The sequence below is a fragment of the Bicyclus anynana genome, chromosome 3 (assembly GCF_947172395.1).
Source record: "Bicyclus anynana chromosome 3, ilBicAnyn1.1, whole genome shotgun sequence".
Classification (NCBI taxonomy): Eukaryota; Metazoa; Arthropoda; class Insecta; order Lepidoptera; family Nymphalidae; genus Bicyclus; species Bicyclus anynana.
Genome location: NC_069085.1, coordinates 2,209,162 through 2,223,763, shown reverse-complemented (window position 1 = coordinate 2,223,763; position 14,602 = coordinate 2,209,162). Strand labels below are relative to the sequence as shown.

Sequence of the window (14,602 nt, the reverse complement as noted above, 5' to 3'; positions counted from 1 at the left end):
AAACCAACTGTGGTTTGTATTGCACTGTGGTTAGGCTTAATTTCAATGTGTTGTTTGTTGAATAATAAATAAATAAATAAATAAATAAATAAAAATAAATAAAAAGTAAAATCTGTACCTAAATCTTCATATTACTCATATAAATGCGAAAGTAAGTTTATATGTTTGATATGCATTCACGGCTAAACCGATTTTAAAAATTCTTTCACTAATAGAAAATTACATTATCAACGAGTAGCATAATTTTCATCCCCGTAAACTGAACCTGAACGGAAACTACGCGGGTGCTAATACGCGTACGCTAGTGTAAAACATATTATATAAATAAATAACAAGAAATTCATCGTGAAATCACTATATTCTAAAGACTCGCTCATCTAATTAGATTAAACCATAGATCTTGGTGATTAAACAAAATAGTCGACAAAATGTCACTCGTTAATTATGCATACGATTACATGCTCTCAGTTATTTGAGATAAGATTTATATTTGTTTACATCTTAGAACCCTTGTTTATTTTATCTGTTGTCAATGCATCGTACGCAATTCTTCGACCCGTGGAATTGTACCATTATTATCGATCTTTATCAGGCTCCATACATAATTCGACATGCATTATTTATGTTACTGAGGGTAGCCCCGTTTATTGAAATCATACGAACAAATAATAATGGAACTGCCGTATCTATCTGCAATATCCTTCACGCAAATTCGGTCTTTATGTTCTATGGGCTTAGGTAAATAATCGTGTACATGTATATCTGTAGTAGGATTAGTTTGGGTAACTGTATACGAGGCCGCTTTCATCAGTATCTAGGTAACAGATCTTGACAATTTGGTGTTTGTGTAATTCCCCAAATGTTTGTTCGATTGTTTGATACGGGTATCTATTTGTAACTCATTAATTTGTGGGTTGAAATTTGTTTGCTCTATCAATACAATTTCAGTTATATCCGAATGTTACAGAATTAACATCTTGATACGTTGTGTGAGATAGTAATTTAATTTATTGTCATTGTAGATTGTATATTAATTACTTAGTGTAAATTACATTGGTTCTTTAATTTTAAATATACATGGCAGTCCGATAATAATTTACATACTTAAAAATAGCATGCTTATTGCTAGCAAATGTAAATTGATGATAAGTATGCTCGTATGGAGCATACTTAATACCACGTTTTTAGCATGCTATTTTAGAGCATGTGTAACAGTACCTATACCCTAAAAGGACCCTAGAAGTCTTAATGGTAGGATATAGGCGATTAGAATACGATAGAGGGCTAATAATGAATTGGGCTCTCAGAGTATATTTTGCCAGTTCATTGAAACCAATTGTGGAAGTAAGTCACTTTGTTACTGTATTTATCTTAGCCCGATCGATTGACAACCAGCCGTGAAAGTTAATCCGTTGATCTTTAACGGTTCATTTTGTCAATGGAAAACGTTACTGTTTAATTTGGGACATGTATTTTTATGGAGCGAGAGCCTGTGGAGGACAGATCTTCGTCATTTTATGAGAGGTACTCGTAAAAGTTTGAAGGATATTCTTATTGATTGAAGATCTTGGTTTTTGAAACTTGCTGACTTCCAAAGCCATCGTGGTCCAAATTATCTATTTATGTATATAAAAGAAAATCGGGCTTGTTACAACAACTCGAGATCTACTGGACCGATTTGGCCCAAAATTGGTGAAGAGGTAGCTGAGAACCAGAGAAGGACATAGGATTTAGTGTAGGGGTAGGGTTTAGTAGGTATGGCAGGGTAGGTGTAGGGTGGGAGTATTATAGGGTAGGTGTAGGGTTAGGTAGGGGTAGGGTAGGGTTAAGGTAGGGGTAGGGTAGTGTAGGGTAGTGGTAGGGTAGGGTAATGGTAGGGTAGGAGTAGCGTAGGGGTAGGGTAGGGGTAAGGTAGGGGTAAGGTAGGGGTAGGGTAGTGTAGGGTAATGGTAGGGTAGGAGTAGCGTAGGGGTACTCTACCCCTAGCGCAGCGTAGGGGTAGAGTGGAAGTAGAATAGGATAGGGGCAGAGAATGCATGGAACAAAAATGCAATAAATGCAATGAATTTGATGTATGTATATGACGAACAAAAACTTGACATTAACATAGTAAAACTTAGTCTATGAATGATGACATTTTCAGGTTTGGCAGTTGTTTTTTAAGGGTTATTTTTTAAGTTCTACTTACACCATTTAAACTCTACAAGTGGACTGCGATATCAGAGGGGTGAAAAAAGCGTTAAATAAAAATAAAAAAAACAACCAGCCTGCTTATTGTTTTACAAGTTCACAAATGATAAGAAATTCGACGGAAACCGTGTTGAATGCGACGTGGCGCAAAAAGGATATAAGGATATAAGATGTAAAGGCTTTTGTTTGATGGCGAAGGTATTGAGACACAGGTAAGGCGGCCCTTCGGTTACGAGCTCAAAGAGACGGAGTTTCGCCGGAATGTACCTTTTTTAGAAACGGCCGATGAAAAGAAACACAAAAAGACCAACTTTCCCGACATTCAATTTTAAACTGTAACAACTACGTGAAAAGAATGGAATTCAAATGCCGATTGGAATTTGGATTGAGGTATTGTTGGATGATTTAAAGGTTATTCATGTATGATGATATAACAATATTGATGCAACAATACTTCGATAATAATTTAATTTTGAACGTGAGTTTTATGACTTGAAAAGACTTGCGGTTCGAGAGAAGCTTTTTATTTTTTAATTCTTGTTGATATTGATAGCCTGGTACGGTAATTTCAAAAAACGTTAACATTATAATAGTAGGTACATTATGATATAAGTTCGCTGGATGCAGGTGGCTCAGTATCGTGATGTTTGAAAGTCCCTTTAAAAGGCCTATGTCCTGCAGTGGACGTCCATCGGCTGACATGATGATGATGATTATGATATAAGTGCGGTAAGTTGAAAAATACAGTCGAGGCGATATTGCAAGCTCGAGCCTTGGCGAGAGCTATAGTGAGGAAGCAGAGGGTGTAATTATCAAAGCGCACGTATGTCATACGACGTTTTATAATACATTTGCGAGGAAACATACTTTGAACACACTTTCTGAAAATAAATTTGCATCTTTGCGTGTTTTCCATATCGATGTCATCGGAAAACATAACATTGTTTAATTATTATATTATATTTTATCTCACAAAGTAAATTTTGCGTTATGAGATACATTACGATATTGAAATTTGTGACCGTAACTTACATATTTTTCAACAATAATTGTTATTGTTGTCTTCATCTAGTGAAAATGGTGATCCTAATTTGGAGATGGATGAAATTTTCAATCTGTTACCATCAAAGTCGAGACGCATTTACTTAAATACTTACCTACGAAAAATTTAATAAGTAGAGAAAACAACATCGAATGGATTCAATTACGAAAGGAGTTTTTTAAAACTATTATCTCCCACGTTTACCTTACATTCATTATTCATCTTCACAGCAGAAATTATGTTACTGGGTAAAAGCATCTCCCTTAATATCCAAAATTGTAGACTTTGTATATTTAATTTTCTATTAAAATAAATCATTGAATATTGAATATTGTACTGAAACGTAGGGTGGTAACTATACTGCCAGATTTGGTTTGGATTGGCTAGTGGGAGGCTTTGGCCATGGCTAGTTACCACCCTACCGACAAAGACGTACCGCCAAGCGATTTAACGTTCCGGTACGACGTCGTGTAGAAACCGAAGGGGGTGTGGATTTCATCCTCCTCCTAACAAGATAGCCTGATTCCATTTTAGATTGCATCATCAATTACCATCAGGTAAGATTATAGTCAACTTGTAAAGAATTAAAAAAAAAGATTATTTCTGAGTCCATTTGGAATGATCCTAAACTAACCTGAGCTGGGAATCGAACAGGACCTCTCTGTTGAGAATCGCAGCACTGCGCTAGAGAAGTCATCAAATCATGCCCACGTGGCAAGAATACTGGTTGGATTGAAGGCTTTCCCAATTTGCCCAGATATTTACTTTACCTAATATTTCGTAACGTCACATGGCCATTTGCAATTTTCCGGTGATATACCCATGGCACGTCGGGAACTTATAACAGTACCGATGTCGTGCGACGTCGCTTCGTTCCAAGAGGGCTTCCTTCACACGATCGCCGCCGGCGGGAGCGGCTAAGATATGGGCGCGAGTCCGTTGTACTACGTCAAATTTCACGAAAATTACCTCGATGGTAGTTTTAAAGAAGTATTATATTGCCGTTTACCATTCAGACCGAGTTCGAGTCCTGGCTATGAAACATTGAACTTTTTTTGTCGAATTCAAAGTAACTGCCCATAAAGTTATGAATGGTAGTGTTAGACATACTGAACGTTCTTAAACCATTTGCCACAATTCGCCTTTTAGTCTCCACAACGGTCTGAATACAACTTAGTAAAAAGGTAAAGACGCCCGCGGTTTCACCCGCGCAGTTCCCGTTCCTGTGAATATATTATTGCCAAAGATACTCACTAATAATGTGGCTTTCTAGTGGTATTCCACCGGTAACAGGTTCACCGAAGGTGAAACGGTGGAGTTTGTCTTATGTAGAAAAAGTAACAACGGTGCAATCAGAATTTTTTTTTCAAAAGATTAGGAAACGACGGATAAATAATGTTGATTATTATATAATGATTTTTTTTTTGCTATCAACCGCGAAAAGCCGACGAACCCATGTGACAACGTCACCCAGGTCCGACAAAATACTCTCTACGTACATTTCACCTCGAAACTGGAGCATCCTCAGGAGATGTTGACTCTACAACGTGCAATTGCAAAGTCACGTAGCAGCAAAATAAATAAATCATTATAATCATAATCATGATAAACTTCCGCAAAGTAATGGCTGCTTCTAACCAATATTTAATGTTGATTAGTTATGGCCTGTTTTATACTGCATACTTTGATCTTGTTTACAGCTGTTGATTTCTGTAAAGCTCTGTGACATCGTTCGTTTCCACGGCAACTTTCTTGTTAGAGACATTTTAATTCCAGAATCCTATAAACGTAAAGTTCAAATTCCAATAAGACGTGTCGTAGGCGAAAAGTTCGTCGACGAGTGTTAAATTCAGCCCCCTGCATTCTGTGTAGTTACAGCGATGGGACATCGCTCGTTTCCATGGCAACGTCGTTGTTATTGATATTTTATTTTTGGCATCCCATAAAAATAAAGTTTAAATTATATAACTTGTTATAGGCCAATATTACATCGACGAGTATAAAGAACAATAATCGATCTCCAGGACGTATTTCCCGTGACAATGCGAACGCGCGCCGCCCATGTAGGATATCGTCACACCGACCGCCGCGGGCTACCCGGCCCGACGAGGGAGGCACGCGGGCACGCTCGCCCTATGGAAATACGCGACCTCCGCAATTGGCTATCATTTCCCTACGCTCGCTTCGATATCAACTATCATATTCAGATAATCATTTTTGGTGACTATTTTTGAGTAAAACTAAGTTATAGTTTAGTAAAAATATTTAAATTGCTTTCTCCTCCTCACTGTTGAGAATCGCAGCACTGCGCTATAGGTCATCAAATCATGCTCACGTGGCAAGAAGACTGGTTGGATTTAAGGCTTTCCCAATAGCACAGATATTTACTTTACCTAATATTTCGTACCGTCACATGGCCATTTGCAATTTTCCGGTGAGTAAAACTAAATTATAGTATAGTAAAAATATTTAAATTGCTTGTTTTGCTTGCACATATTATTAAAATATGTTCACGTAAGTATTAATATGCTGTTATAGCCCAGTGGCCTCTGCCTTCGATTCCGGAGGGTGTGGGTTCGAATCCGGTCCGGGGCATACACCTCGAACTTTTCAGTTGTGTGCATTTTAAGAAATTAAATATCACGTGTCTCTAACGGTGAAGGAAAAACATCGTGAGGGAACCTGCATACCAAAGGATTTTCGTAATTCTCTGCGTATGTGAAGTCTGCCGATCCGCATTGGGCCAGCATGGTGGACTATTGGCCTAACGCCTCTCATTCTGAGAGGAGACTCGAGCTCAGCAGTGAGCCGATTATGTGTTGATCAAGTCAAAAGTTATAGTTTTTTTTTTATTGAATACACCATGTGCAAAACACAGCTAGCTTTCTAACTACAGTAATATTTTTTTCAAATTATTTTTAATACTAACGCGACCTCCGGAATTGGCTATAATTTCCCTACGCTCGCTTCGATATCAAGTATTATTTTCAGATTCGGCCATTTTCAATACTTTCGTGACGGTTTTTGAATGAAACAGGCAAAATGTTTTTTCAAGAAAATTGCTCAGGTTTTTCCTGGAATTTCAACACATTTACGCCAGTAATATAACGGTTTTACATAACAATAAAACCGATATTATGTGCTGAGAGGAAAACCATACAGCATTGAAACAACTACACCTCCTTTAGTAGATTGAAGGAACTAGGTATGTATCGATGGTCTGACCATAGAAAGGTTAGGTACACAAATGCGATCTTCAAGACAATGCTGTATGGTTTTCAATAGGCACATCAATATTCCTTTTTGTATAGAAACGCAAATAAATTTGCTTGTTATTGAGGTCTGATTCATAGATAGTTTTTTATCTAAACAGAAAAACCCTAAATTAACGCTGAAGAAATTGGATGCATTATGTAGTAGGTAGTATAATTTACCTACTTCAATGTCGATCAAAAATGAATATAATGGTCACTGAAATAAAATTTTACTTTTCATAAAAAAATATAAAAGTCAGATTTGGTTTTTTGATTACATTCTGTGGTAACAAACGTTTTATAATATTTTCAAGCTACAAGTCACTACATAACAAAGTTACTAGAAATAAAAAACATACATACAGCCGAACGTAGAACCTCCTCCTTTTTGGAAGTCGGTTAATAATTTTAATAAGTATTTCACAATGTCTTAACAAATAAAACGCAAGAGAAAACTAAAGCGTTGCTCAAAAGGAATCTTTTGAAAAATAAACCCAACTTTCATAGCTAAAGCTGATCGTTTTAATGACCAGCTATAACAAAAAAAAATTACTGAAGTTTTTATTTTTGCACTACCGTCTTTTCAGTAAGTTCCTTTACCTAAGTAAGGTAAAGCTTTTTTCCATGCCCACGGATTTTTGTTTTTTTTATTGCATCACTGAAACTGAGTTTAACACTCAGTTTCAGTGATGCAATAAAACTGCACATTTTCTACATGCTTCATTAAACAGATGAAGAACATTATTTTTTTTACGTCGTCATCAACCCATATTCGGCTCACTGCTGAGCTCGAGTCTCCTCTCAGAATGAGAGGGGTTAGGCCAATAGTCCACCACGCTGGCCCAATGCGGATTGGCAGACTTGACACACGCAGTGAATTAAGATAATTCTCTGGTATGCAGGTTTCCTCACGATGTTTTCCTTCACCGATTGAGACACGTGATATTTAATTTTTTAAAATGCACACAACTGAAAAGTTAGAGGTGCATGCCCCGGACCGGATTCGAACCCACACCCTCCGGAATCGGAGGCAGAGGTCATATCCACTGGGCTATCACGGCTATTTTTTTTTAAGTACTTTTCTATTAATTCGTTATCCAAATCTAAACCAACGATAGTTAGCTTTGGAAAGCACTTATTTATACTCTACTTTTGTATTCGAATTATAAACACAAACCTTATTTCTAAAATGTAATTGTAATACGTTTCTTTATCATCATCATTATCATTATAATTTTTTTATTCTTCACAAGTTATCCCTTGACTACAATCTCACCTGATGGTAAATGATGATGCAATCTTTGACGTTTAAACTATGGTCATCACACAATCTACGATGAAAGGTGTTTGTCCAATTTATGTCTATAGAAAATTCAATCCAAATTGCTTCAGCTTCTTAGTCTTCAAATGGTAAAGTCAGACGGACTAACAGACAGACTTACGCATTTATAATGTTAGCATGAAAGTACTGATTACAAAGACATAATTTGTAAATGAGCTATCAACACAAATATTAAAAAGTGGTGAAACTGATCCTTCTGATTGGAACACCACCAATTAGAATTACGATTGAGAACATCGATCGTAGATCGTTAGATGGGCCTCAATGCGTCGCGGAATTGTCATTGGTATCGCACATTGAGTACGTCATCATTCGTAACACATTTCTCTTTATTCATGTTGTAGCTTGTGTTTTTACTCTTCCGAAATGAGCACGAAGGCACAAATTAAGGGATTAAAATAAAAAAAAACAGTAAATATTTTATGAATATTATTTAAACGGGTACATACCACGATAAAACGACGAGATTTTTAATAGCCGACTTCACTTCTCATCTCGCAACTTCAGTTCCGTCGTGACCACGATCCATGCAACTGGGTCGAAATATCGACATTAAAAATCTCGTCGTTTTATCGTGGTATGTACCCGTTTAAATAATATTCATAATGAAAAACCACGAAATAAGTTTAAAATCATTAGTAAATATTTTTTTAAGTCACTCACAGCATGCGCATGTTACGTACAAAGATAAGATGTGCGTGCACGTCTTAGGTAATGACATGAAATTGTGCGTTCTTTAGTATGGAGGGGCCCATCTAACGATTTACATCGATGATTGAGAACTTAAATTAGTGCTAATGTTTATAAAGCTAGCCGCTCATAATCCCAGGGTAGGCCTCCCTTCACAATCCGCTTTTGCACATTTTGCTGCACTCTGCACTAGTACTCCATATAAAATGTATGAAAGCGCAAAAAGGATTTGTTCAGCTGGGATTGCCAGTTTGCACCATTTCATTCTCTTTTTTCGAAGCTTATCTAAGTGTAGGTACTGTCGATTTTTAGGGTACCGTATCTCAAATGTATATTTGGAACCCATAAAGAATCATTTTGTTGTACGGTTATCTTGGGACAAATAGTTACGCCATGTGAGTCCGTAAAGATTTTATGAACCCATCATGAGATTTCAAAATAAACTGTTTTTATAAACTTACTAGCTGACGCGGCGCGGTTTCACCCGCGTGGTTTAACACTGAAAGAATTTTTTAAATCGGACCAGTAGTTCCTGAGATTAGCACGTTCAAACAAACAAACTCTTCAGCTTTATAATATTAGTAGGTATAGATTTTCAAGTTAAGTTCCGTTAATATAAAAAATAGCCACTTTGACTGAAAGGAAAACTAGTGAAACGCATAAGATATACTAATTTCTATGCATCGTTATAAAGTAGATGCTTCTATGCAACAAAGAAAGTGTGAAAACTTTAATAAGTAGGTATTGAGTAGTGATTGAAAGTTTTACTTAACCTTTTAGTAGCGATGTGTGTCTACACATATTTAAGTTATTAATTAGTGACTGTGTTTATTTCTAAAGACCTCAATCAACCGTTAAGCAGCTTTTGTTATTTAACAGGGGATTACTTGAACATTATACTAACCTACATAATTTTGTATAGTAAATTTGGGATCTGTAACATTGAATGAAATTATCAAAAATTAAGACAACAAAAGAAGATTTTGTAACGTAGCCTAATTACTCTATAAGCAGAACATACAGTCCAATTATAAAAAATCGTGGTTTTCTCTTTTTTTACCGTATAAAAAAAATCATAGTATTTAACCAAAGTTTGAGAGCCTCTGTGGCGCAGTGGTATGCGCGGTGGGCTTGATGTTTTCGTAATTGGTCCAGGTCTGGCTGGTGGGTGGTTTCGGCCGTAACTAGTTACCACCCTACCGACAAACACGTACCGCCAAGCGATTTACCATTCCGGTACGATGTCGTGTAGAAACCGAAAGGGGTAACTATGGATTTTCATCCTCCTGGCTCCTCCTAACAAGTTAGCCCGCTTCCAATCTAGATTGCGTCATCACTTACCATCAGGTGAGATGTAGTCAAGGGCAAGTTAGCCCTTAATTAAGTAAGGAAAAAAGAAATTGAGAATTTAATAATAATTATAGAAAGACTTTTGCTTAACTCGTCATGAGCTTACCGCGGTATTTTGAAGTTATACTCGTTAAAAATTTGGTTTTAAAACGTCAACTTTCGTAATTTGCTCGCTGAGAAACTAAGCGGAGTTTGGATCTAGATTTGAAAAAAATAACAAAGAAATTATAGTTTGTTTTAAACAACAATGCGATAGTTAGTGAAGTACGAGCATGTTAGTTAAAACCCGCGGTGCTTACCTACTTATGGCTAAAGCTACGGTCACACTGACGCGACAAACCTGTGTGTGCTGTGATGTGTGCTTTATCCTACAGATATGTAGGATAAGACTCACATTGTGTATCTATAATACAAGGAGCGTGTGAATCGATGCCTAGTCAACAAGTCAAGTGCTTTTTCCCTTTTCATCCTGGTTAGTTTTCTCGGGGAAGTGTCCTAATTTTAGACCCTCCAATAATCATCATCATCATCGAAATTAAACCTACCTAACTCAACTATAACTGAGTTGAGCGATACATCAGCATTATACACAAATAGCTGTTAAAACCGAGTTGCCATTTCCTTAATTACAAAGAAGAGGCGTCAAGTTAGACCAGACACAGATATACATTTTCTGATATAACAAAATGCATTAAAAGAAAAGTCCAATGTCTACGCGTTATTAGAAAAGCCTACCCTGTATAAACGGGATAAGGTGCAGCCATAAGAACAGTAGGTTGGATTTGAAACATATTAGTGTCGTTTTACTTTCAAAACTACATAGAACTGAGATACGAGTAAGTCGCTGATGTGTGTCGTTTGCTTTATTTCTAACATTAAATAAATAAAAATATTGAGAGCTAAAGGCGAAGTATGCACGAAGTTAACCCGCTGTACTTATTAAGTTCATTATGCGCGGAACAGAGCTCTGGATGCCTGCTTCCGGAGTGCAGTACAAACAACGCCGAGGCTCTTTAACCGAGTTAATTTTAACTGGAGTTACGTTGGTTTGTACAATCATTTGTTTTTTCCTACGATAAGTTACAAAGTCCAAGCAATATACATGCATAGTAGTAGTAAAGATTAGAAATATTACTTTATTACTAGTAGTATATTATGTAATATCTGAAGATTGTTGTAATTAATTTAAGTAGCTTTGTTTTTATCATGGCCATTGTCATTGTTAATTAGGGTACGATGGGATTTTTTTATAATAAAAGTCCCTTAAAACCTATAGATTAAAAAAAAATAGTAGTAGTAGGTATAAATTTACATGACAATAATCTGGTGATACTAAAAAAGGATTTTTTTCTATTGATCTCATGCGATCAATCGATAGACTGAGCAGAGGAGTTGTAGGGAGATTTTTCGAATAGAAGCAACTTTCCCCAGCTGGAGAAGCTCCATATGTATGTCATATGTGGCTTTCAATCAAAAATTTGCCATCTTCTCAAGCGTCGAATCGCCTGTGGTATCGATAAGTAGACAGCCAGTTGATTCGGATATTTCTGAGTCTATCTTTGTATTTGTCGTCAGTGGATTTTATTTCTGCTTTTACTGTTAACATTTGTGTAAAAGGGAATTATTATCAAAATACATTACCTACTTCACACACGCAGATAATTAAGATAGTTCTCTGGTATGCAGGTTTCCTCACTATGTTTTCCTTCACCAATTGAGACACGTGATATTTAATTTCTTAAAATGCACACAACTGAAAAGTTGGAGGTGCATGCCCCGGACTAGATTCGAACACACACATTTCGGAATCGGAGGCAGAGGTCATATTCACTGGGCTATCACGGCTCTACATTGGGCTATCACGGCTCTACATAAAAATTAATTTTTTTTTTTTTAAATTAGAGAAAAATATAAAAAGTAAATAAAAAAAATATTAGCCTATTCTTTGTTGACTTTATGCGATTAAATCATGTCGATTTTGTTTTAGTTTTGATACAGAGTTTAATGCTACCTTGGAGAGTCTACCTAGCACTACAAATATTCTTTTTTCACTTAGTAAAATATACGTATTTTTTTTGAAGCATAGTATATGTTTTTTTTTAATTTAATAAAAATATAGAATGAGCATATCCACTAGCAATACTTAGTTACCGTATTATTTGTATAATTAATGATAAAATTTGCCGTCAATATCGTAAATATGTGCACTGGTCCCCGCGAGTGCGGTCTGGACATGTTTAAAGCGATTTCACAATATAATTGTTATAAATAAGTCGGCCATTTTGCGCCGACCGCAATATCATTTGATGAGCTATTAATACCCGTCCGTATAATTATGAAATGTTTAATAAATCTCTTTCAAGTGTTTGCTACTATAGCTTGGCAAGTTCGTTGATGACACTCCCATGATATGCGGGCAACGGGGGGAACGGCGCAGGTGTGAAGTCGAGCGCGCGAGTGGCCGAGGGAAGGACTGCGCTGGTATGAAGTCGTGCGAGCGGGGCATCCCTACCCCACACGCGGCCCGCGCGCACCATAGGGAGTGTTACGAACGAATTTGTCAGTCTTTGTTATATTCTGTATTTCACAAGCGGCAATTAAGACCCGCCACACTGCAACTGTGTTCTACTATCTACTAACAGTCAATATATATATATAACAGCGTAATTTATGTAAGACAAAATATTAATTTGTACAAACGAAAAGGAGATTTAAACCCACGTCTTACCCAGGTATAAGTTAGTTATTTCTGCATATCGTCTCCAAAGAGTAAAAAAATCTTTTGTAGGTTTGGGTGTACTCTTCTATAACAAGATCCCCAAGACAGTGATGGACCTGTCCATGCTTTAAGCAAGGTGTTAAAAACATTTACTTAGTCGAGGTTACTACACCATTGATAAGTTCCATAATGCATAAGATGCTTGGAGGCCGTTGGATCAGCTTCCACCTTCACACAGGAAGTAAAACTATAAGAAATTGTAATGTTGTCATCAATTGTAAATTATAATGTTGTATGTTTTTTTAAAAAGAGCAACTGTTGAGTTTCTTGCCGGTTTCTTCTCAGCAGAACCTGCCTTGCTAACCGGTGGTAGAATCATTACGAATAGTCAATTGACGTGTCAAAAGTGCTTGTAAACTGAGCCTACTTGAAATAAATGAAATTAATTTTAATTTTTTTGATCCTTTTGCATCCCAATAGGACGCAGGTAAATCCGTTGGGTTTTTAGTGGGTAGTCTGGTCAGTCAAGCAGTCCCAAATAGCCGGCCGTAGAATGCACAGGTTATGTCTGAGCACTCCACGGTCGGGATGCGTTAAAGTATTTCCTACCCTCAAAAAAAAATATTCCTAATACAATCAACCAATACTTATACTTACAGAGATTAGAGTGTTCAAACAACCAAACAAGCTTCATCTTTATTATATTATTATAGACTAGGCGACGCCCACGACTTCGTCCGCGTGAAACTTGATGTAAACTTTCAAGTACCCTATCCTACCCCTACCCTACCTCTACCCTACCCCTACCCTACCCCTAGCCTACTCCTACCTACCCCTACCCTACTTTTCTGATAGATTTTTTTACACCTTGTGTCCGAAAAACCCAAATATCCTATTTTTTTTCAAAATAAAATGTAGCCTATGTTACTTGTGGATAATGTAGCTTTCGATTGGAACCTTTTATATGCTGATGATGTGGTCCTCATTTCAAATAACATCCAAGAGATCCAAGAAAGTTTAGAGCAATGGAGATTGTCACTAGAAACTAATGGTTTACGCATCAGTAGAACTAAAACAGTGTATATGTCTTGCAACTTCGACCGTAATGACATCAACGCAGACATAAAGATAGAAAATACGAGCTTGCCTAGAGTGAAAACGTTTAAATATCTAGGATCTATACTTTCGGAAGACGGATCAATTGAAGCGGATATATCTCACAGAATATCAACAGGCTGGACTAAATGGCGTACGCTTACTGGAGTATTATGTGATAAAAAGATTCCCATAAGAAACAAAGGGCAAAGTTTACAAGACAGCCGTCAGACCAGCACTCCTATACGGCAGCGAAGTATGGGCTCTAAAAAAAACCCATGAGCAGAAACTTCACACAACAGAAATGCGTATGTTGCGATGGTCGGGAGGAGTGACACTCAAGGACAAGGTGCGCAATGAACACATAAGAGGGAGCTTCAAGGTCGCAGAAATAGCTGAAAAAGCAAAAGAGTCCAGGCTGAGATGGTACGGTCATGTGATGCGAAGACCAGATGACCATGTCGTAAAAAAGTGCCTTTCCATGGATACTAAGAAGCGGGGGAAGGGAAGACCACCAACAACGTGGTTAACGAAGGTCCGTAAGGACCTGAAAGATAAGGGCATGACAGACGATGACGCAAAGGAGCGTACAAAATGGCGCCACATGATTGGGAAAGCCGACCCCGTATAAACGGGAAAAGGCGAGGCCGAAGAAGAAGGTCCAGTAGTTATGAGCCTATTCATTACAATCAAACAAACATACAAACAAAGTTTTCCTTTTTATAATATTAGTATAGATTATAGATAATGCGGAGTAAACTCACACTGTTATTTTAGAATTTAAACTATCGTGAGTTTTATTCATATTAATTGATTATGAAACACGGCTAAAACTCACGTGATATTACGTCGGAGTATGCCCGACTAGTTTCGAACCCATACGGGGCCCTTAGTCATGAGCTGGTTCTTGAATCGCGGCA

The 14,602-nt window shown here is 37.1% G+C and overlaps 1 protein-coding gene across 1 annotated transcript; it reads left to right on the top strand.

Annotated features, from left to right (window-relative positions):
• Positions 1-13,888: 13,888 nt before the first annotated feature.
• On the top strand, positions 13,889-14,335 carry LOC128199885 (uncharacterized). Its single transcript, XM_052891210.1, has one exon. It carries the CDS (start codon positions 13,987-13,989, stop codon positions 14,311-14,313), a length of 327 nt encoding a protein of 108 aa, XP_052747170.1. The 5' UTR covers positions 13,889-13,986; the 3' UTR covers positions 14,314-14,335.
• Positions 14,336-14,602: the final 267 nt, after the last annotated feature.

What these genes read in the sequence shown, in the direction of transcription:
- LOC128199885 (XM_052891210.1), top strand. Translation starts at nt 13,987, where the DNA reads ATGCGTATGTTGCGATGGTCGGGAGGAGTGACACTCAAGGACAAGGTG.